The sequence below is a fragment of the Antennarius striatus genome, chromosome 21, assembly GCF_040054535.1.
Source record: "Antennarius striatus isolate MH-2024 chromosome 21, ASM4005453v1, whole genome shotgun sequence".
Lineage (NCBI taxonomy): Eukaryota > Metazoa > Chordata > Actinopteri > Lophiiformes > Antennariidae > Antennarius > Antennarius striatus.
In genome coordinates this window covers 14,078,823-14,101,689 of record NC_090796.1, presented here as the reverse complement: position 1 = coordinate 14,101,689, position 22,867 = coordinate 14,078,823, and the positions used below count along the sequence as shown (strand labels likewise).

The following is a 22,867-nucleotide window of genomic DNA, read 5'->3' as shown; positions in this document are numbered from 1 at the left end:
ATTTCTCATCACTGTTGACCATTTATTCCACAAAACATACAATGCAAAGCATGTGCACTGTACAAACCTTAATATTATGAAAATACTCATAACCATGCCTGTTTTTTATAAGTAATCATAACTTTTGCTGTCATCCAGATCTACGTTTTATAATTTTTTTTTTATACATGACACAGTATAACTGTCTAATGAAACATTGCTTCTTGCTTTACGTTTGTCCTCATTAGCTCATATCTCCAATTTTGACTATATTATAAATATTAAGTGAAATAAAATGTCAGTTTTAGCTGAACGATACAAACATACTGGTAGGACAGTTCACTAAGTAGACTCAATTTTGTTTTTTCTCTTTACACTGTGCTGAAATTGAAACAGGTTGTAAACCCGGCAGTGTTTTCCTTGTGCTACACACAGCGGTGTCAAGTGCAGCTGCTGGTTAAGAGACACTAGCTTGTTAAAATCTGTTCGTATGCTGCTGGTAAACGGCTCCTTCGTCATCCAGGGTCCGATAAAAGTTTCTTATTATGAGTTTGTCCTAACAAACACCAGACACACAAGAGTCCTTAATAACATCCGTTTCGAAAAAGGAAAGAGTTTTGTTTATGTGGCACGAGAGTTTTTTTGGAGGCTTGTTCTGTGGTCCTGTTCTGAAGGAAAGAAGGGTTAAGAGTGGAGGTTTGAGCGCTCGCAGGAGAGTCCATGTGTAAATTAAAAATAAAAAAAAAACAGACTTCTGAAAGGTAGGCAGCAGGTGGTTCTCAAGGTTAAGTGACAAGACCCCTACGAAGGTTGGGTTACTGTTTGTACAATTTCTAAGACACATCGAACAATGTTCCCATTAATTCCTCCATTCCAGTGAAGTTCCTCCTCCTCCACCTCAGTGCAATCTCCGTCCAATTTTACACGTCTTCATCTCAAAATATACAGCATCCATCAATCTCATTAATTTTATATTATGTTAAATGTTATACACATATTCAAAATTTTTTATTTTTTTTTTACAAACAAAACTTGATTGTTAAACCACACATCATCACGTATGTACAAACTCAGAAAGAAAGAAGAAGGAAAAAAAAGAAAAACGACCACAAAACTAGGCAAAAGTAAAAAGGATTTTTTTTTTTTTTTTTTTGGCAAATAATTAAAAGCAACAGCCTGGTCTGTCACGAAACCACAGATTAAGGGATTAAATACTGACTTCTGGAGGAAAAAAAAAAGAACAGTACACACCTAGAGCTCAACGGTGTCTTTATGTATGAGGAAACCGCTCTTGGTGGAAATGCTAACAGAAAAACTTTTTTTTTTTAACCTTTATTTATCCAGGTGAATCCCATTGAGATTACAAATCTCTTTTGCAAGGGAGCCCTGGCCCTTGGTTAAAAAGGGTCGAGTGGCCAAAAATACAGAGCCTGTGGACACACACACACACACACACAGGATGCGACCAGAAAACAAGCTCAAGTTAGAGACGAGAAATGCCCTGCAGGTCGTTGCAAGAACAAGAACACTATCTTATGCTTTCTGAGATACAGTATGAAATGGACAAAAGGCTTTTATAAAGGTTCAGATTTCAGCTCCTCCACCCTGCACTCCAGGTCGGCCACCTGGAGAAGAGAGAACAGTTACGATAATAAGACGTTTGATTTATGCAAGCAAATTGGACATGAGTGGTAAAAAAAAACAGCCTCAAACTACATGCAAATTCTACTAAATCAAATCTTTTTTATGATTACAAGTTGGAAACTGTTTCAAAGCTAATTATTTAAGGCGAAAAAACGGACAAACTGGTCATTTCAGAAAGTCTTGTGAGCTGATGTAACTACAGGAAGTTTCAATTTAGTGCTGCAGCTGAGAGAGATTAGAAAATTAAGAATTCCGACAGGTTGGGGTGGGTTTTTTTGGCACAGCATGTCATTTTCTCTGATTTTCTGCTCCACAAATCCCCTTAGTAGAACAATTACATGCCATGTGAGCCTAAAACCAGTCAACGGACAGATTAACGAAATGAATTTAAGGTTTAAAAAGCGTTCTGCAACATCAGAACTTTTCTGAAAAAGAGATTTTCTTTATGAAGAAAACAAATCCGTGGGAGGTAAAACCATTCGTCGTTACACACCTGCTCTTGAAGTTGTCCAGACTCCTCCTTCAGAATCGAGGCCTCAGCTCCAACTTGTGCACAACGCTGAGTCTCCTTCTTCAGGTACTCGATCTCCCTGTTGAAGACGCACATCGGCGTGTAAGAACATCGTTCGCTGACGCCGCTCGTTCCCCTCACGCCCCCCCCGTGACCTCACGCTTGTCTTACTTCTGCTGATACTCCTTGATCAGGCGTTTGGCTTTGCTGTACTTGCGCTCCAGCGCCTGATACTGCGACTGCGTCTCCTTCAGGTGTTCGTCCACCGCCTGGCACAGACTCTGAGCCTCCATCCAGTACCCTTCTAGCTTCTCCATACGCTCCTTGTTCTCCTGTAGGGTCTGCTCCAGCTGGGCTTTATCCATACGCCAGCGCTGCTTCTCCTGCTCCGCGTGGTGCAGCTGGGAGGATGCATGAAGCTCACGTGTCAATGAATGGACACCGAGGAACTATTATTTAATATAACTCTCAAGTATGACCTTAAATTAAAGAACTCACCTTTCTTTTCAGCTGTTGGATCTCAGCTTGGGTCACAGCGTGCTTTATTTGGAGCTTTATTGTGCAGAAAACAGAGTTTGAGCTCCATGTATTCCTATGAGGTCCATTTGAGACACGCAAGCTGTGATTAAAAACAGATCGTTTCTCACCTCCTTGTATTTATGGGCCAGTTTCTCGGGATCCGTCTCCAGAGGCGACATGTCCTCGTTCTCCGCCAAGTCAAACACCTCGATGGCGCTCGGATAAGGCGGACTGACTTCCTCATCCTCGTCCTCCTCCTCATCCGTGCCATATTCGCCACCCTGTAGGGATGAGATGAAGGTGATGAATTTCATCCAAATCAAACTTGTCTCTTTAATCTAACTTGTTTTGGAGGTTATGCTGGATTATTGGGAAGAATTATTATTTATGCACTATTTATTTTTGTTTTGAGCATCGCAATAAAATTCCATCTGCCTCGTAACATCAATAATGTCCCTTATTGATAGCAACACTCCAAATGGACACTAGAGGGCGCAAAACCTCCAGACAGCAGGCAACGCTCTCTTACACAACAATGCTTTTCAAGAACCACCCACCATCACTATAACAGGAGGGGTTGGTGGGGGGGGGGGGGCTTCCCGTCTGTTATTATAATTAAAGTACACACACTTTGAGCGCAAAGATTTTATGTAAACCAAAAACAGACACTAGAAGAGAAGCTGTCGTGATTTGTCCCAATTCAAAGGGGAGGATGATCCTAGAGGGGTCACTTCTGGTCGCCAAGGGGGTCAAGTTTAAAAATGCATTTAGAATTGTGCAACTGATGACAAATTTGTACAGTTTAACAGCCTGAATATTAATTCTCCAAAAACATGTGATCAAGCGTGTGTGCTTTTTCTACAAGGAGGGGAGGGGAGAGGAGAGAAATGATTAGTACGCATCCCCCCCCACCACCACATCTGCACTAAGCATGTGCAGATGCTGCACCACCGCGGATACAGGAATGGCAGATGAAGCAGTTTTTGCGCGTGACGACCGACCTCCTGCTCGTCCATGTACTGGTTGTAGCGCTGCTCCATCATCTCCCTCTGCCAGCGCTCCTGCTCAAGGGTCTGCTGGATGAGCTGGGCCACCTCGCTCTGCTCCCCAGGCTTCTCCCGGCCAATCACAAACCTGCGTTTCGATCAAAAAAAAAAAAAAAAAAAGAGCTAAAACAGAGCATGCTAAAAGAAGCTGAGCTCAAATTGTGCTTCATCAGATATGGAGATACAGAATAAATAATACATGATGGTCTGCTCCTGACCACTGAGGAGCAGAACGCACATCCCACAAAGACATGCCAACTGTTTTTCATGTATAATACACTACTTATACCCTCTTCAGTCGGTATAGTGAATGTATTAATATAGTAAGGAATGTGCTGGCTCTCGGATGATAGAAAGTGGCTTCCTGTTTAGAGCCGAACAAAGGCCGTCTCTATGGAGTCGACCTCTTCTGTGATTAAAATCAAACCCTCCGAGCTGCCTCTCCTTCAGCTTATTGTACAGTTCATTACAGAGACTATATGTTCCCTCAAGGAGGCTCACACATCTGTCCAATCACGTCCTGTTCATAAGCAGCAAGCAGAGAATTAGACAGTAAATCATAACGAAACCGCAGACGGCGACTTGAGCCTTTCAACGTCTTCAGCACAAACAGGTAATTAAATGTTCACAAACACACTTCCTACCCACGACTATTTGTCTGCTTGACGTTTTTCTCATGAATAGACCGGAGCTTGATTGCTGTCTGCCACCGACGTGAGCAGATCCATAATGCATGAGTTATCTATAGAGGTCTCTGATCTTCACAAGTCACACAACACTAACAATAACCCGACAGCGTTGACCACTAAACCCTGAATTATGAATGAGCCTCGATTGACAAAGGGAACACAAAGGGAACAGTCAGCTTCCCTAGCGCTTTGGCAAAAAAAAAAAAATTTAAATTCAAAAATAAAATAACATAAAATAATTAAACCAAGTGAAATGCAGTGAAATTAAACGAAATTTTAAAAAACTTTGCAATTTGATTGTTTATTATCTGATAAAAATTCTTTCTGTGGTTCTTTCTGCTAAACATGTTATAGTTTCCTGCATTTACCGTATCAGTTTAGCACATTAGCATGCTGACATTTGCTGATTAGCTTGAAACAAAAAGAACAACCCAACAGCAACACATCTGTGGCACTAGATAAAGTATGAGAGTATTATTCCTAACTGTCTGTTAGGGAACCATGAATTGGATTAATAATGGCCACATTTCCATCCACAGAGCTGCTCCTGTTACAACTAATAAACCCTAAACTGATGTGGTCAGATTTATGTTTCTTGATGTTAGGGCGGCGCTGCAGGAGCTGCAATGGAGACTTGAGTTTCCTCTTACTTGACAGTCCCTGAGGTGTTCCGCAGAACGGAGGCGGCAAAGTTCTGGGTGACTCCTACCAAACTGGTCCCGTCCACCTCCACGATCAGATCGTTCACCTGGATCCTGGGGGAGACAATTAAGTAGAGGAAGTGACGATTTACAGCTCATTTATAGTCTCCGTTCATTATCTTTACACTTAAGCCAGTATCGATTTATGAGCCCTGCTTCTTTGGCAGAAGAATATATTCGTGGTTGCCAAGAATCAGAAAGACCAGAGGTGAAATGAAGCATGCTGGAAGTGAAACTACAAACGCTGAGCTGAACTCAGGTTGACGTTCGGTCGACAAAACAAACGTCTCGTCGGCTTGAACGGACGTACCGGCCGTCCCTGTGCGCCGCTCCTCCGTCTGTGACCGTCTTCACGAAGATGCCCAGCTTCTCCAGGCCCATGTCGGCCCCCGCTCCCATCCCGATGATGCTGATGCCGAGTCCGTCGCCATCTGGAAATCAGATCAGTTAGTTCAATAATATTACACAGACGTGAACTTGAGACTCAAAGATTGCCGAATCAATCCAGAGAAATTTGTAAATTAGAAGAACTTTCTTATTTCTAAGCAGATTGCTCTATAATGCTTCTAGAGGTCAAAAAGGGAACTATTTTAGTTTATGTGACCAGAAAGTCAGGTCAAATCAATGATAGCACCCCGATTTCCCTCATGTGACGAGTCAGTGTATTAACATGATATGTTCTTCCCTTGATTCTTTGGAATCAATAACTAGAGCCTCTGTTTCCTCCAGACTAAATTAAAGCACAATCCACACAGCAGTTCATCATCTCTATAGAAACCTCCTTACATGCGCTGTCCTGCAGAACAAGCCGCCGGACATAATCCTAAATATAGACTTCTATAAATATTTTAATGCACCGTAATGCTGAAAGGATGTTGGAAATGTGGCTTTCCAGGAAGGGTTAGAAGTTAGGGCACCCTTTGCCTCATGGGAAAAAGGGATTGCTGGTTAAAAGAAGCTGGTGTTTTTGCAGAAATGTAAAAAAAAACACGTTCAAAGAAACGCATCGGACCATCAGTGGTTTGCTAATCGCACATATTTAAATTCATCCTTTCTTTATTGAACTTAATTCTGTAGCTACAGACGACCATTGACTCCAGAAACCTCAGATTTGTATAAATCGACTTCAAATCAAGTCAGAAGTTGTTTCTTCTTCCTGTTCGGTACCTTTCTCCAGCTCCACGGGGAACAGGTCCAGCCTCTCCACCCTCTTCTCCAACTCGTACTCGGCAGACGCCGCCATGGGGTCCACGTCTTCGTTGCGTCTGTCATAGTCCTCGTTGGGGTAGGTGGCAAACACCTGCAGGAGGGGGGAAGAAAGAGCCACTTAGTTTAGCAAAAAACCTCTAGCAGCTGTGATCTTTTTTGAAAATAAAAATAAATGCCTGTCATCACCTGTGAAGGTCATTAAACTCACATATTTAAACCTGTTGGATCCATTCTGCTCTTTAAGAATAAGATTATTTCATTAAGTTCTTCGAGTTTTGTAGCTTTGCTGTTAAACTAAGACAACCTCGTCCAAACTGCACCTGAAACTGACAGCAGCATCAATTTTTTTTTTTTTTCACATAACTCTCAGCGAATCGGCGAGGATAACAGAAAACGTCAATGTTTTTCCTTTAAATAACCTTTCCGAGACGATCTCTGCTGGGTTTTGCGTGGCACCAAAAGGTCTGTCAGCGTGAGCCCCGCGGCAACGTGTCTCCTTGGGTTCTCTGCAACTCAAGGTCTGAGTATTTTTAGACCTCTTTCTGTTCTTTGCAGCAAAAGGTATGACTGTTTAGTTCTTCCAACCAGTTGTTTTTGCTTCGATTCCAAATATAATTGCTACTAGAAACAGAAAAGACCGTACTTTTGGGATGCTTCCACAACTGGTAAATGTGTACGTCCACCAAAAGATGAAACACAGTAAAAGGAAAGCGATTATATAATTATATAGAAATGTGCACTGTGACCATTATTCTAGAATATTTTACATCCAGTATTAATTTTTTTAAACTATTTTTTATTATTTTATTATCATTATTTTTATTTTTTATTATTATTTATTATTTTTATTATAATTGTATTATCATTATTCTAGAATATTTTAAATCCAGTATTAATTACAGGCTATGCATTTCTTTAGGCTCATGCTAATGGATAAGACCGACTGAGACAATCTTTATGAAAAGTTACTGATCCTAATTTTAGTATTCAACCTCAGATTGCAGAGACACGTGGAGCTAACGAACCACCGCCGTTGGTGTACAGTTTGAACGCATCGACCGTTTCAGACGAGACGTCTTTGGCGTTTCCTCGAGGCCTCCGAGGCGCAACGCTAGGAAAAACCACAGAAGTTCCTCTCGTGAAGACAGAAGCCTCTGTTTCAACTTCCTACATTCACTCTGGTTTAACCAGCATGATGGTTTACATAACCACCTCCAGCATGCTAATGGAGGCCTTCTGCAGCTGCTGCTCCCAGGCCTCACACACACACACACACACACACACACACACACACACACACACACACACAAACAGTAAGCTGAATCTTTAAAAGCTTCACGTCAGTCTCTCCCGAGGTGATTATGCATGCACCACCATACTCTGCTCTGCTAGCAACGCTGATTCAGACCCTCAATCTTCTCCTCAAACACATTCTTTCATTATTCGGTTACATTTCAACACTTTTTTCTTTTTTTTTCTTGTTTCCTCTCCCTTCCAGTTCTCTTTCTCTGACATTTAGTTTGTCCTTCTGTGCGGCAAAGCGGAATCTCATCGCCTCATTACAAGCTTTCAATTACACGGGCCCCGTCGCCATGAAAACGCCAGAGCGAAGAGCCCGTCAGTTTTGACAGCACTTTTTGAAATGTAAACAGGCCCCTCCCTGCACAGACTTATTCAGCATCATTGTATTTTTCACGCACCGCTGGACGCCGTGCAGCTTTTAAGCTCTCGTCCGTGAGAAGAGGGCTTCGGCCTTCAGCCGTCAACTTCCACATTATAAAATATAAAGATATTATTAGTTGCTCCATTATCTAAACTGTAGATTTTGCTTACTCTGTGAATAGAGTGAATCGAATTGATCCTCTGCAGATGTCAGACAGCACAGGAGCAGCGCCCGAGTCTAATGGCTTTTGATTTAGGTTACCTTCGTATTTAGAGGGATTAGCAGATTGTGGATTACAGACACACACACACACACACACAAAAATACACTGTTTGCATCCTAAGTAACGGAGCATAAAAACGAGAAAACAGTGCATTCCCGCACGCCGACCATGATGCTCTCACGTGGCGCTGCTTCACCCCTTGAGTTTAAAGATCAAGAGGCCACAGCTGGTGTTTTTTTTTGTTTGTTTTTATGCACTGCCCTCGTTTCTATGCCTACGATGCTGCAGAAGATTGAATGTGACACTGGAAGAAAAAAACAAAGCGCGGTCTTTAATGAGGGTACAATCTTGCCCCTTATTGACGGATTTAGCATTTTCCCTTTCTTGAAGGTAGATTCTCATGTGCAATAATCCCTCATGCTGCAGACAGACGAATGGGATCCTGCATGATGCAATCCAATCTCTTTAAGTATATAAGTAGAGTGGTACAGTAGATGAACTCCTCAAACGGTGAGGTGCCTATCTTTAGAAGACAAACATCGGGATTAAAGGCGTGGGGTTGGGCAGGGCTGCAGGACGACGATGTTCCAGTTGTGGCAGATATAGTAGGTCAGAGGAGCTAACAGATGGCCAGGAAACTCCCTTCCTCCCTCCCTCTGCTGGGATGTCCTACAAAAAGCTCTGCGTGCAGCGAGATGGAGCTGCAAAGCCAGCCAGCATGTTGCGTCTCCAAACGGCACCCGCTCGGGACAGTAAATATAGTCCGCGGGCAAAAAAACTAGCATTTTACAGCGCAGTCATCGTGACCGAGGCGTGGTGAAATGATAGAACTGCTCTGCTTCCCTACAGGGTGGTTCCAGCTCCATGGCCCTCTGGCGACAATGCAATTGAGCAGCGCTGCGGTGGTTTAACTGGAAAGTCATTAAACAAGCCGTCTATACTCCCACTGACCACAGAAGCGGGTTGTCTGCTGACTCCCTCTGGACCGACTGGATTAAGCCAATCGGATGTGTGGAGGTGATGTCATTGGTTTGTCAAAAACCGAAATAGTTTCCTTTCCGTCCAAACGAATGCCGTTTTTTTTTTTTTTTGTATTACTCCTAAAGCCACCTTAAATTAGGGGCTAATCTTCATCCCAGATGTGAACCTCTCAAACAGAATAACAAATTAAATGGATGTAGTGGATTTGTCATTTGGCATGAGCGACTGTCCGTTTTGGCAGGCCAGACTCCGGGCCGACGGTCATGTTTGGGCTTAGCGTGACTCTGGGGAGGGATACAGCAACACGAGAATAAGGTCAGCGGCGGAGGATTGACCGGCACAACATGTGATGGGATGCAACCACGTAACTGTAAGATGATGTAGAAATTTGGTATATTTATATACATATATTGTCCAAAATCTACAATTACAATCGTTGAAATATCAAAATTCTGGGAGACCTTGCTGGTAGTCTGTGTGGTCCCTCCCATGACTCTAAATGAATTATTACAGTGTGTTGAGTCTAAGTAATGGACTGGTAGAGGATAACTTGACATACGGTGACGTATGGCCTCCACCAGGACAATCCCTCAGCGGCCGGTCTAGGCGGTCGAAAAGAGGATGCAAAGGCAGCGCTTTGGCCAATTCTATATTTCACGGTTTGAGAGATCATCCTTAAAAAAAGGCAAATCGTCCTCATATGTCACAATAATTGATGGTTGATGCATGCTACTTACAAAGTGCTTTACACTGGTAAAATATAACTGGATGGATCCTCATAAATACTCATGGAAGAAAAAAATGTTGACAAATAAAATAAACAATATATAAGAAATAAGGAGTAAAAATTTGCTGTAATTATTTGCCGTAATTAATCCAATGCTTTTTCCAAGTACTTTAAAAAAAATAACCAGACAAGAATTTCCAGAAATGGAAAATCTTTATTTTGTATTTATCTGGGATTCTGGAACAGCCAGCAGAGGGGATGATCTGACACTCAGGCCGAGGTTCACGGAGGAGCAGCTCAACGGTTTAACCGATAGCTAAACAATGAGTTGCTTTTAAAATGATCAGTAATGTCTAAAAATCAATGCTTAAACTTGTGGGTCCTTGATGAGATTCTAAAATCAGGCCGATATAATCTTGTCCTCTGAACTGTCAAACATCAACCAGCTACACTTTGCTCCCGCTGGAGGTGCGACATCGCTTTACGGCTCAGTCCTGAATGGATCTGGCTGCATTCTGGTCCTGTCAGAGAAAGTCAATGGACAACCAACACTACATTTCTGACAGAAGGGACATAAATCTGTTTCATCTGCATATATGAGTTAAATACATGGCAGCATGTCTGTACAGAACAGTTAAGGGCCGGGGATGGAGCCCTGAGGAACATCACGCGTCAGAGGGGGCATTACCCACGACTACAGAGAAGCTCACCCTGTAAATAGGACTTGAACCACTACAGATCAATATCCCTGATGCCTACCCACACTTTGAGTGGATAGGGCGATCCACTCTGACCAACGCCGAGCAATTACAACATAACACTGTTTGTGTTAATGACACGGCTCACAAGAAAATCATAGGTGTCCTTTGAGCAGCCTGGCAGGACTGTTGTTCAGAATTGCGTAGGTAGCAGAAACCAACGAGGACGTGTGTGTGTGTGTGTGTGTGTGTGTGTGTGTGTGTGTGTGTGTGTGTGTGTGTGTGTGTGTGTGTGTGTGTGTGTGTGTGTGTGTGTGTGTTTGGTGGTGGTGTATTTAAGTGTAAAATGAAGTTAAGTGTCTCCAGTGCATAAAAAAAAAATCCAATCTGGTTATTTCTGGTTTGGAGGGAACATGGCAGACACTCTGAGGACAGTATCTTCGTATCTACTTTCATTTTGAATGTTTCCTGCAATAATAAGAGTAAATAATTAAAAAGCACAACATGCCACGTGGGTGGGTTACATCATCAACTCCAAAATGTATACCAATTATAGAGCAAAGTCAAAACAAACAGGCTAAATACATAAATAAGATATGAGAAGAAGCTTCCTGCGTTTGACGGGGAGGCGGCTCTAGAAAAGCCTGTGACGATAACAATGCTGCTATTTTTACAAATGCTGGAAGACTGGTGACAAAGGGCGAAAGGGAGAAAAGAGAGTGAGAGAAGAAGCAGCAGACAAAGAGGTCTAGTCTGGTAGGTCTAGTAGGAGCAGTTCCTACCCGGAGCAGAAGTGCTATTTTTGGTGTCAGAAGACAGACAGACAGACAGACAGACAGACAGACAGACAGACAGAGAGGTGCACTTAGCAAGACAAAGAGATGTCCAACCACCGTTTTTTCCCAAATGCCGGATTGTTGCACAGACAGGAAATATGCACTGGGGAAAAGGGAACAAACTGACACTGTGATTTAAGCCGGCAGGCAGTTATACAGTCGCATGACATTTGTGCTGCATAATAACACCCCTCTCATTTGACCTCAACCCCCCCCCCCCCCCATCACCTCCTCTTTTACTCTCATCCCACCCCGGCATCGATCTACATAACAAAGGTTGCACTCATGTCGTGTGAAAGGACTCAACGGGGGGGGGGGGGGGGGTTATTCACCAATGATGGCATCAGGGTCACAACCAAATTTGGTCTTTTTGGTCCGAGCCGATGAATTATGTACTCTTTATCACATCGTACATGAGGCTTCCTCCTGCTTTTCATCTGTGTTCTCGTGAGGACAAAATAATGAAGTGAAATCCGATTGAATCTTCTTTCTTGCTGCGTTACAATCGCATGAAGGAGATATTAAATTGAGGCGTAATCTGCGCTGTGGTTGGTGGGATTTTAAGCTAGGCAAGCAATGGTGCAATCAATAATTCTTTCCACCTCTGAGTCATCTCCTGAACAATAAATTTAATCCCTCTATTAACTACTGGGTTGTTCGGTTTGTTAAATGACCCTCTTGTAATCTTAGCTGATAAGTAGCTGCGTTGGCGTGAACTACAATCACTTATCACAACGTGAATAAAAGTGTGATATACATGAGCTAGTTGAAACAAGACGAACAAAACATAGGCCCACGATGCCCCTGGTGGTCAGGAAGCCAATGGAACACCTTCCATTTGCAGCTGGAGCTTACTAAACATGCTATTCCACACCTACATTTGAATATTTACCACATTCACCCCAAACTTTCATGAGGTGGAGCAGACTCTCGCTCATCCCAGGGAGCAGAGTTGGCCTCCAGCTCCTTAGACGAGACACCGAACTCCAAACTACACCCAACGACGATTGCCGCGTGATGTGCAGCACCATCATAGTTAGCCGCTGACTCCTTTTTTAAGTCTTCCCTTTACAGGGCCACACACGATACATCAATTACCTCCTTATAGCAAAGTGTCTTAAAGATGGAGGTGTTCCTGTCGATAAAACACTCAGCCACAAGCGGAGGAGGGAGGGCTGGCTGGAACTCGGCTGGTGGCGATGCGGGGACAGGAGGCCTCGGGCTCTGAGATGAGAGAATGTGTTGAAGGCAGTCGGGAGCGTCTGCAAGCCTCACGACCTCAAGGCGACGCCGAGTAGAGAGACGGCGTTGGGGAGGATATGATGCTCCTCTCCTGATCATCACACCGTCCCCAGACACGTTAAATCAACACCACCGCCTCCTCATCCTCCTCTCTTTGTATCTCACTGGAGGAGAATACTGGCTCTTGTCTAACTTCCTGCCACATTCACACACACACACACACACACACACACACACACACACACACACACACACACACACACACACACTCAGCTCTCACCCAGCTCCTGCTACACTATTGGCCAGCCGGGGCCTGGAGTATCCACTTCTCTAAAAACAAGACCAATTATCTAGACCTTTTTCTTGTTCCTGTGCCAGCAGTTATTTAGAGAAGTGGCTCCCACTCCGTTACAGATGAGTATCTACACCAGAGCTCTTTCAATTAGGGGGGGATGTCGGCTGCACAGTAGGAATGCAGGACCATCCATTAGCAGCTGGCCACTGTGGAGGGAGGGTGTTGAAACAGGGTAGAATCAAAATGTCAGCATCTGACGACAGCAGAAGCTGCGTGAGTTGGTTCAAAAAGCTGACAGCGTCTGAACGGAACCGCCGAGATTTAAGGTCAACGTCCGAATGGGAAGAACGAGCCCACCACCGAAATATGGACGGCATTACCAATCAGGAACCTCATCCGATTGAAACAAGGCTCTGAGGGAACAGTCGGAGGGAGAGACAACATCTCACGTTACGCCTACGCCGGTTAACGCTGCATATTTTCTCACCTTGATGGGTTCGGTGCTGAAACGGATCTTCCTGGAAGGGGGTGGGTCCTCCTCCACGGGCAAACCAACGATCTCCATGCAGCTGGACACCGCCTCGTAGCGGTCATCCTCGTCTTCCTCCTCGTCCACCTGGCTCCCTCCGCCTCCTCCATCGTAGTCCTCCCCGACGGCGCTGTAGGTACTGATATCCACAGATTCCCGTCCCGACTGGTCGTCCCTGAGCGACCGGTCTTCCTCCCCCTCGCCGTCCTTCGCCGTGTCCTCTTCCTGTAGGCCATCACGCCCTTTGGGAGAGCTTTGCTTCTCAGTAGAAGTTTCTCCATTCTCCACAGAGATGTGGATGTCACCTTGCAGCGCTGTGCGGATCGGTTCTTTGGCCCCGGGGGGCCCCTCGGGTTCAAACTGAGCTTTTGCTTCGACGCCTGCATCTGAAACAGTCTTTTCTCTCTGCTCATTTGGCTCTTCAGCAATGAAACGTTCAGTAGTCGGGGCACATTGGCCAACGCTTTGGCTCACCCTTTCAGACGGGTGAGCCACCCTCCCCCTGGGGTCCCTGGGAGCCCCCTCTTGACCATTCTGATTGCTTATTTCATCCTCCTTGCCTGCAGCAAAGGCACAAACCCTCTTGGTGATTATTTTGGAGTTCAACACCCCCACCTTGGCGCTGACCCCTCTAGAAGGGAGCGGCGGGGTGGAGGAAAGGCGGTGCAGGTTGTTCCGGAGCTCGGCCGCGCGTTCGAACACGGCACTGAGCTGGCTGACCGTGGGGGACACGGCCTCGCTGGTGTCCAGGCTGTCCAAGGACTCGGTGCTGCCGTTGAATCGAGCCACCACGTCCAGCCTGCCATCCTGGAAGCTGGAGGCCTTGTCTGTCTTCAGTAGGACTCTTGTGGTGGCCAGCTTCTCCTGCTGCTGCCTCTCCTGCTGCTCAAAGATGCGCCGCGTCTCCTGCAGCTTGGAGTAGCTGGGAGAGGAGGCCCGCTGGTGCCCGTTCTCCGGTTTGACGTCGAACTTGTTGACGCGCTCGGACACGGTGGATCCCAGCTTGAGCAGCGCGCTGTGGTCCACGTTTTCATTCAGGCTCCCGGCTCTGGGGAGGGAGAGGCGCACCGATTTCTCCGCGTTCCTGGCCACTTCCTCTCCCTCTGCGTCGGCCGGGGATGTGGTCTGCATCTGCTGGAACATATTCTTGATACGGTGCACGTTGGAGCCGTACCTGCGCCCCCGGGGGCCTTCCTGCAGGTCCCCATTGGCAGCATTGTCTTTGACGGGCTTCAGGGCCTGCATCCCCGCCTCGTAAGCGTTCCTATGCGGGGATGGGCTTCTGAGCGTGGAGCCAGAGCCGGTGCTCTTGGATGTGGATTCGGTCTTCATCATGGTCGGTCAACGGATGCTCAGCGACGGCATGTCTCTCCGCCTCGGTAGGCGAATCTGTGTTATCCACCGGCTCCCGGATCCGGATCAGACTAGACCGGCAGATGGAGGAGAAACAAAAACAACAGATCGTGTTAAAGGCCTGCTTGCATCCGCTGCAATTTCTCATCCAATGCAACGGAGAAAGTGGGCACGATGCATCTGTCATTACCTCGCTTTTCAGCTACGACAATGTAACCCCGGTCCTCGCATGCGACCGCATCAGGCGTTAGACTGCGCGTAAAGAAGCGCCACGCTATAAAAAATACAAGAAAAAAAAGAAGAAGAAAAAAAAAAAAGCTGCGGATTTACCGCAGTTGACGATAGATTGCTTACGTTTAATCCCTTTTTACAGGCAGCATCATTTTGATCTCTTCATTCTGTGAGCTGCAGATTCCTGGTCCTCCTCTCAGAGGCAGGGTGCCGCTGCGTGGAGGAAGCGGCAGCCGGGTCATAGCGCCCGTCCGCGGTCTCTGCTTTAACGGCCATTCTGGGCATTTAATCCTAATTAATTATCCTCAAGGGAAACGTTTCAGGACGGTGTTATACAGTTTGTTTAAAATCTTTCCATCTCCAGCCCCAATGAAATCCCACAAGCCCGGTTTTCACAAGCTCCGTCATTCGGCAATAGATTAGTTTAAATGCATGACTTTTATTTATTGTCGTCTGCGAAATGTCAAAAGCGGTTTAATGTTCAGAGAATGAATCATCTCAGTCTGCTGACATCATATCTTTTCATTTATTCTGTCATTGAATTTGTGAATTCAATTTTTTTTTTTTAAAAAAAGCGATTGTTTGATTTGAGGCCAGTACGTAGCACGTTTTACGCACAGATCTGGCCCCAGGATGGAAAGAAAAAAACAGATTGTGACTGAGGAATAATGCTGAATCTGGATCTTTGTGTTAACACAGAAATAACATACTTTCACACACATAAAACCGGTGTTTACACCCATTCTAGTATTTCAACCGGATCAGCACTAGGACCCAGTTTTCACCTCCTTGACCAGTGAGACATCCGTTACTTGCAGGCCACATTGTTGCTTCCTGCATTCTGCATCTGTGCTGGTAGAAATATCACACACCGTCACTGATGGTGAACAAAGCATTTCCCTTTTCTGGTGGTGAGGTAGGAGCCGTTCACACCGTCTCAGGTTGGAAGGCTTCACGGGGGGGGGGGGGGGGGGTTGCCAGGTTTTATCTGAAGGCTTCACACACAAAGAAGGACGGGACAAGACTCCTCTTCTTCTCTTCCTTTGAACAACCAGCCTCCCAGCAGCTGAAGGTCCGGGGTGAAGGACAAAACTGAGAAGCTGAGGATGAAGCGCTGCCGTGCGTCACTTTTCAGCTGGGCAGCAGTGCCATCTAGCTTTTCCTCTAGAAAGGTTGTTAGTGGTGTCAACATGTGGGGTCATGGTGACAAAGCGACCTGCTGGACTCAGATACAAAATGATAAAAACATATTTATACTCTATTTAGTCATTCAAGATATTTATTCAAGTTAAAACACTGATTTATTCCAATTAGAGCTGGAGCATGTGTGCGCGTTCTTCACCAGAATGCGTTTATGTGGTGTGGGGATTAAAAAAATAAAATGCGTGAATGTCCATGGTTTATTTCACTCGTGTAGGGGTTGGGAGGGGTAAATCAGCCCTTGATTTCCTCCACTCCATTATAAATAGCATCCTGGATGTTTTTAGGTGAGGTAAAAATAGGACTGACCGAGCCCCCTCTCCTCTTGGCTCTGTCAATCACAGGCCGAACCAAGATGGCAGGTGACGGGAGCTGGTTGTTCTTCCTAACAGGCAAGTTTATTCCCAAAAGAGTTCACTTTAAAAGTCTGTGTGACTAAAGACACAGATTGGAGTGTGCTTTTATTTATAAGGACGCTCAAACCTGATGCGCAACATGACGCACGGTGTTTACTTTTTGATCCATCCTGATTTATTTGTTTGTTTATTTGGGGGGATGGGTTGGGGTGTTTCTCTGCTCTTCCACACAGTTTGTGTCGTGGCTTTTCTCGGCACGGACGCAGAGATGAAGTTCACCGTTCCCGTGGGGAAGTTCTTTACCTACGAGCTGATGAGGGAGACTTTCCAGAATGACTTTGAACCTTTGTCCAAACTCTACGGTGAGAGTCTGAGTCGTTTCAGTCAAATACGTTTAAGATCATCCACGACACTCCTTTTTTTGTGTGTTTTAAAGCTGGACGCTTGTACGACGACCCCATGACTTTTAAGTGCAACCTGCAGAATTTCCCAGACCTGCCCGAGTGGCTGCGTTTCACCCAAAGGCATCCTTATGATAACGGCTTCCTGTACGGCACGCCGACGTCACCGGGAAAGAGTATAATCGAGGTATCATTTGTTTCTGGCTTTATTTTACAGATTAAAGTCAGGTTGTCAGGTTTTGCTGTCAGAACCTGGGAGATAAAAGCTGGGCAGTATTAAAAATTCAACAGGAAAGGTCTTTGAAGAAGAGATGCGCTTCATCGGCTGCTCCATCAGGAACGTTCTCATCCAAACGTGTGATGTGATGGTGGCTGCGCGGTGAATTGGGTGAATGGGCTTTTCACTAACATCACGTTTTCATCACGGGACTGAAGTCTGAATCCCAACTTTGTGAATTAAGTGCAAAGCAAAAAAAAAAACCATGAAAAAACGAGTTAACCGGTTCTGAAATTGGACAAAATGCGGTAGAATTTACGCAATAACTCAAACTTGCCCTAAAGCAGTTCCAGTTGATATATTTGCTTATATACTATAGAAAATGTAAGAAATAAAGGAATTTATATACATGTTTAATGTTTTTATTCCAATTTGCCCCCTCCCCCGTGTTCCTTTTCCACCTGAAGACCTTGCACCTCTGAAACAATTCATCAGCTGCTTTCTCCGTTTGTCTCCACATTATATATAAATCAAGTTGCGCTCCTATAAATAAAACATCTTCACTGATCCTAGTGTCCTAAAGCATTCTGGGAAATGTATTGACAACTACTGACAACTAAATAATGATGGTGACCATCTCTCTCTCCTTTGACAGGTTTACGCCTTCAACAAACGGAGCTATGAGACGACCAGACAGATTCTGGTCATCAAGTCTGTCGCCGGTACGGATGAATTAACTGACTTTAGAAAGAAACAAGAGGAACGTGAAGGAAATGACTGACATGTTGATCATCACTGCTGTCATTCCCAGAGAAGACGCTGCCCTACCAAGCGGAATTCTTCATTAAACTGAGGGAGATTGAAAAAGTGCTGCCCCCTTCCGTCCAGGATGAGATCAAGCAGGACTTACAGAAGCTGTGGGACACGGAGGCCTTGGAGATAGTCAACATCACCAACGCCTTGGACCGAGGCGGCAGAGTCCCCCTCCCTCTGGCGGGACACTTCGAAGGGTAACTCGGAGAGATCTGTGCAGCCACGACTGCATCGGTTAAATTTGGAAATGACTGTGTTGAACGTCTGATTTGTGTCAGAGTCTACGTGAAGGTGGGGTCGGAGCAGTACTTCTCCGAGTGTCTCCTGACCATCCTGAATCCTGGGCATCAAAAGCAGTGCACAGCGGGGGCCAAAGTCAAGGTCCCCGGAGGATGCAACTTCTGCAGCATCCCTAGCAACTGCATCACCTGGTGCAAAACGGAGCTGGTGAGAGACCGGGGAGACACGCAGATGACCAATCAGAATTCATGTTACCTCAAAAACATCCATATTTATTGTGAGAGATTGATCCAAACCTCTAGTTGCTACAATCCCTGTTTTCTTTTCCGGTGCAGTTCGACCTGACGCAGCAGGAACCGTCCCCTCCGGCCCCCACGGTGGGCTCAGGGATTCTGGAGGGCGGAGAAGTCTATGACCCCCCCGAGTCTCCCCCAAGCAGGGATTTCTTCCCAGACTACATCGTGACGGTGATTGTACCCCTGATCATCGCCATCATTTTGTGTCTCCTGCTGGCTTACATCTTCTTTTGCAGACGAGAGGGACTGTAAGTATCTGTTATCAATAAGATGATCAATGAATTAATTCCACTGGATATAAAGGGTCAATTTCTGTTATATGTTGACCCGGATAAACTGATATTTCATTTTTTGTTATAGTGAGAAAAGAAATGCAAGAACAAACCAGTAAGTGCACAAGTGGATGCTGTTGGTGACTTTTTTATTCTCACAGACACACGATTTTAAATCATTTTCATAATTCTTTTTCATTGAATAATTCATTTATTGATTATCATGCAATACGTTGTCAAACCCTTGCGTCTGCAGGATTCAGCTCTATCACCATCACACCATCCATGGGAACACGGATGAGCTGAGGGACATGGCCGGGAACCGCGGCGTCCCCTCGCCTCTGTCCACACTGCCCATGTTCAACAGCCGAAGCGGGGAGGGGGCCCCGCCGCTGCAGTCCGACAGCCCCACAATCCCACTCATCCTGGCCCAGCAGTAAGGAGCTCGCTTGATCCCTCACATTTATTCACATTGAGGTCAGATGAGTGAATATTTTTGTTGTCCTCCTGTTTCCATAGCGATCCTTACAGTGACACGCTGCCCAGGTAAACCCACTCACGTGACATCCCGTGACACCTCAGACATTGTGCTCTATATTTAAGCTTTTATGTTCACTATTAGAATTTTAAAGTGATACTATATGTAACTGAATACAAAATACTTTCTTGGTGATGCTTTTATTTTGTTTGTTCTTACAGGAAGTAAGAGCAGCGATGGGTTTGGAAGGATGAGGTGTCACCGATAAGAGTGTCAGCATGCAATCAGCAATAAGTTTCCGGTTCTATTTTTGCAGTGAGGAAACTGATATGTGTCGTTTGTCAATTTGTCATTTGCCATTTTTGATTTTCTGTATTCCATATTTCGCTACTAATAAAATCATACATATTGATATCTGCCACATTTAGACTGTTTTTTTTTAATGCAAAATCTTTATATCTCTCTTTTAAAAATAATGGTTCAGTCCATTAGAGGTATGTAACTTTTTGGCTTCTGCTGTAAAGTCCAATTTCACCTTCGAAGTCGCTGTTGTTACACTAGACATCCAGCAGAGGTCGTTGTCTCTCCTGATGTGGGAGCGTTGAAGTCAGAGACTCATCTCCAGGATGAGGCCAACCTTCTCCAGCTTGAGTGATGAAAACATTAACATTTATTCTAGAGTTCTTACGGTTTGCGTTCAGGATTTCTGATCAGATTTGGAGACAGTTTAATTACTGGCTTTGTTTTCACTGCTGCTTAAGTGAAATGTACTCAGTGCAAACTGTTGTGGAACAGTTGATTCCCAGTCCTGTTTAAATTGTCAACACTAGAGCATGCATGGATCTCCTGAAGTCTCTGTAAACGTTAAATGCAATTTCAATGAATTTTTTTTTCCTCTCCCCCCTCCTGGTTTCACAACAGTTGCAAAACAGGACAGTGAAAACTCAGCCACTGAGTAGACCACTTCACATGCTTTATTTCAGCACCCAAAATAATTAAAAACATCTCAATTTATTATACATGTACAAAATAAGTACAGAATCTCTCTTTTAAACCATGAAAGTGGGTCTGCTTCAAATTCTTTCCTTTTTTTTAGAAACCCTTCGCGAAGACATCAACAAACAACATGAACAACAGGGTGGGAGATGTGTGCTCTTTCTGGTTTTTTTTAGTGAAGAGGTTTCCCACAGGGGTTAACAGACAGAAGGATCAACACTGAACACACGGGCAGGGAAATGATATTGAACCAGAATCACTTGCTTCAATCTATAAAGACATGATTGCATGCATTACATCTGCAGTGATCACCTTTTCTGAGGACGTGTCTCCTATCAAACCAACACTTAAGAAGAAAACAATTGCACTGCGAAGACAACAAGACAGTCAGTTTACTAGCACCAAGGTTTCTGCAGGCATTAGTGGCAATAATTACAGTATTACAGCGAATTTCCCCGCCAAACACAAATAATTGCGCCTCACTGGAATGTTAATAGCACCTTTTTTATTTAGTATAGACTCGTGTAAAAGATACCCTTTTCCTTCAAGAAAAAAAAAAAAACCCAAGGGTGACTTCTTGTCATGAGGTAGCCATCTACGTATTGCAAAGAAGGTAAGCGCTTTCGTCTTGCTGGTCTTATCTGAGCAACGTTTTTATTTATGAATTTAGAACAAGAAGACACTTCACACTTTTTACAATTTATTTAACACCAGGAAAATGGTACATATCATTTGTTGTTTTCAATGTCCTTCCGCAGTGGCAGCAAATGGCAAAAGTCACCTGTGTTTCATTGTGTGTGCGGATCTTTTCTCTTTTCTCAATCTCCATGGGGAAATTTTACACAAGTATATATTATTTTCTTGTTGCCAGTGGAAACAAATGATTCTTTTTAAAGTGTCCTTGCGGTTGGTTTTGGTTGAAGAAGCAGTCCCAAAAACTTCTCATGATTGTAAAAACATGAACACCGTCTTCAGTAGAGTGGTTTTTAAGCATGTGGACCAATGGCAGCCGAATGAGTTTTGAATGCATAGGAAAAAAAGGGTTTAGAGATGACTGCTAGAAAAAAAACAACAACGTCATGTCCATATTTCTTTGATTTTTACAAGAAGCAGACGGGGCCAACTTCGACGCCAAACTCCTGATCGGGTGCACCAACATCCATAGGAGCAAAGTCAATGATGGGCAGGCGGGTTGTTTTTGATGTCTTGTAGTCAATAACTGTCTTGCCCCATGTGCCAGTGTGTGACTATGGGGAGAAATAAAAAGGAGGAGACGTAAGATGTTGCTGAAAAGAATGAGGTTTTTTTTACCTGTAGGACAAACGGATGTAGAACTCACCGTGCAGCCATCCTCGCTGACGCTGTATGTGAAGCGGCTGTTGCCCTCGGCTCTGATCTCCACGTCGTTGGATCCCTGGAGAAGCAGGGCCTTCTTGAGGTTTCCGGAGGCTGAGTCCATGTAGGCAATGCTGTTCTTGCAGTGGTATGTGAGGTTCTGAGAGGCCTGGTTGGACATCAGGCGCATGAAGGTCATCTGGATGTTGACATCGTCGGCATCAGATCCTTCGCTGCCATACTGGAACTGCGTGGTGGGGAAGAGAGGGGAAGTGTGAATGGGCTTCACCGTGTTAGACTACAGTCTTTCAGGACACAAGGTTGAGTTCAGTTGATGCTGTTGAAGTCTGTTCTTACCTGGAATCCACCAGTCATGGACTCGCTGAACCAGACGTGCTTCTTGATGTTCTTGCTGCGGTACCAGTTCTGCATGGGGATGCTAGAATCTCTTGGGAAGACGCAAGTCTCGGCGGTCTCCATGTCGCAGTAGACTTTGATGGCATCCAGAGAAGATCCCTGGTTGGGATCAACCCAGTACATGCCTGTAGCAGAGGAACAAAATGGTTTTACAAGGTTGTACTTTATCTACATACATCATGACGGCTAAGATCTGCACTCACCGCTCTTCCACTCAGGGTGGCACATCCTCAGGTCACGGCACATGCGGGCTGGGCTCTTCTGGGTGCCGTCGGGGCTGCGGATCTTCTCGACCTTCTGAGTCAGGGTCTTGAGGGTGTTGTCGACCTCATTGTCGCGATCGCGGAGCATGGCGGGGTCGTCAGCGCGGTAGCCTCCACGGAGGGGATCGGGGGCCTTCTCCTGGATGGGCTGGCTGACAAAGTCGAATCCACCGCCGGGAGGTCCAGGTGGTCCAGCGGGTCCAGGAGGTCCGGGAGGACCCTATTAATGAGATACCAAATGTGTTGAGGGCACATTTGAAGCGTCTATAAGCACAAGTATTTGGTTAAAACAAACATTGGGGTGAAACGTACAGCAGGGCCCATCTCTCCGTTGCGACCGCGAGGTCCAGGAGGTCCAATTGGTCCAGGCATACCGTTCATGCCATCTTTACCTGGGGCACCGCTTGATCCAGAAGGTCCCTATGGAGGAAAATAACATGAGAGAAAGTAATTAGACAGACATACAATAGAAAATCAGAAAAATGTCACAATAAATCTAAGATTTGC

At 45.0% G+C, this 22,867-nt stretch overlaps 3 protein-coding genes across 3 annotated transcripts in view; 1 reads left to right on the top strand and 2 right to left on the bottom strand.

The window, feature by feature from the left end:
- Positions 1-18: 18 nt before the first annotated feature.
- Positions 19-14,827, bottom strand: LOC137588135 (neurabin-2-like). Its single transcript, XM_068304988.1, has 10 exons — positions 13,451-14,827; positions 6,257-6,389; positions 5,400-5,520; positions 5,039-5,143; positions 3,655-3,787; positions 2,782-2,934; positions 2,633-2,686; positions 2,306-2,535; positions 2,117-2,213; positions 19-1,604 (listed from the first exon to the last, which is right to left on the bottom strand). The coding sequence occupies exons 1-10, from the start codon at positions 14,825-14,827 to the stop codon at positions 1,554-1,556; spliced, it is 2,454 nt and encodes an 817-aa protein (XP_068161089.1). The 3' UTR covers positions 19-1,553.
- sgca (sarcoglycan, alpha) lies at positions 14,782-21,401 on the top strand. The gene is made up of 12 exons (XM_068304989.1): positions 14,782-14,871; positions 16,621-16,668; positions 16,866-16,994; positions 17,069-17,220; positions 17,906-17,972; positions 18,062-18,260; positions 18,342-18,510; positions 18,639-18,847; positions 18,960-18,986; positions 19,128-19,307; positions 19,391-19,417; positions 19,571-21,401. The coding sequence occupies exons 1-12, from the start codon at positions 14,826-14,828 to the stop codon at positions 19,575-19,577; spliced, it is 1,260 nt and encodes a 419-aa protein (XP_068161090.1). The 5' UTR covers positions 14,782-14,825; the 3' UTR covers positions 19,578-21,401.
- The window catches only part of col1a1b (collagen, type I, alpha 1b), a 14,348-nt gene continuing 12,513 nt past the window's right edge, over positions 21,033-22,867 (bottom strand). Inside the window, exons 47-51 of the mRNA XM_068304987.1 lie at positions 22,673-22,780; positions 22,301-22,580; positions 22,038-22,222; positions 21,685-21,927; positions 21,033-21,592 (exon numbers count right to left, since the gene is read on the bottom strand). Coding sequence (XP_068161088.1) covers positions 21,446-21,592; positions 21,685-21,927; positions 22,038-22,222; positions 22,301-22,580; positions 22,673-22,780 — 963 coding nt within the window. The 3' untranslated portion in view covers positions 21,033-21,445. The remainder of the gene's footprint in view (positions 21,593-21,684; positions 21,928-22,037; positions 22,223-22,300; positions 22,581-22,672; positions 22,781-22,867) is intronic.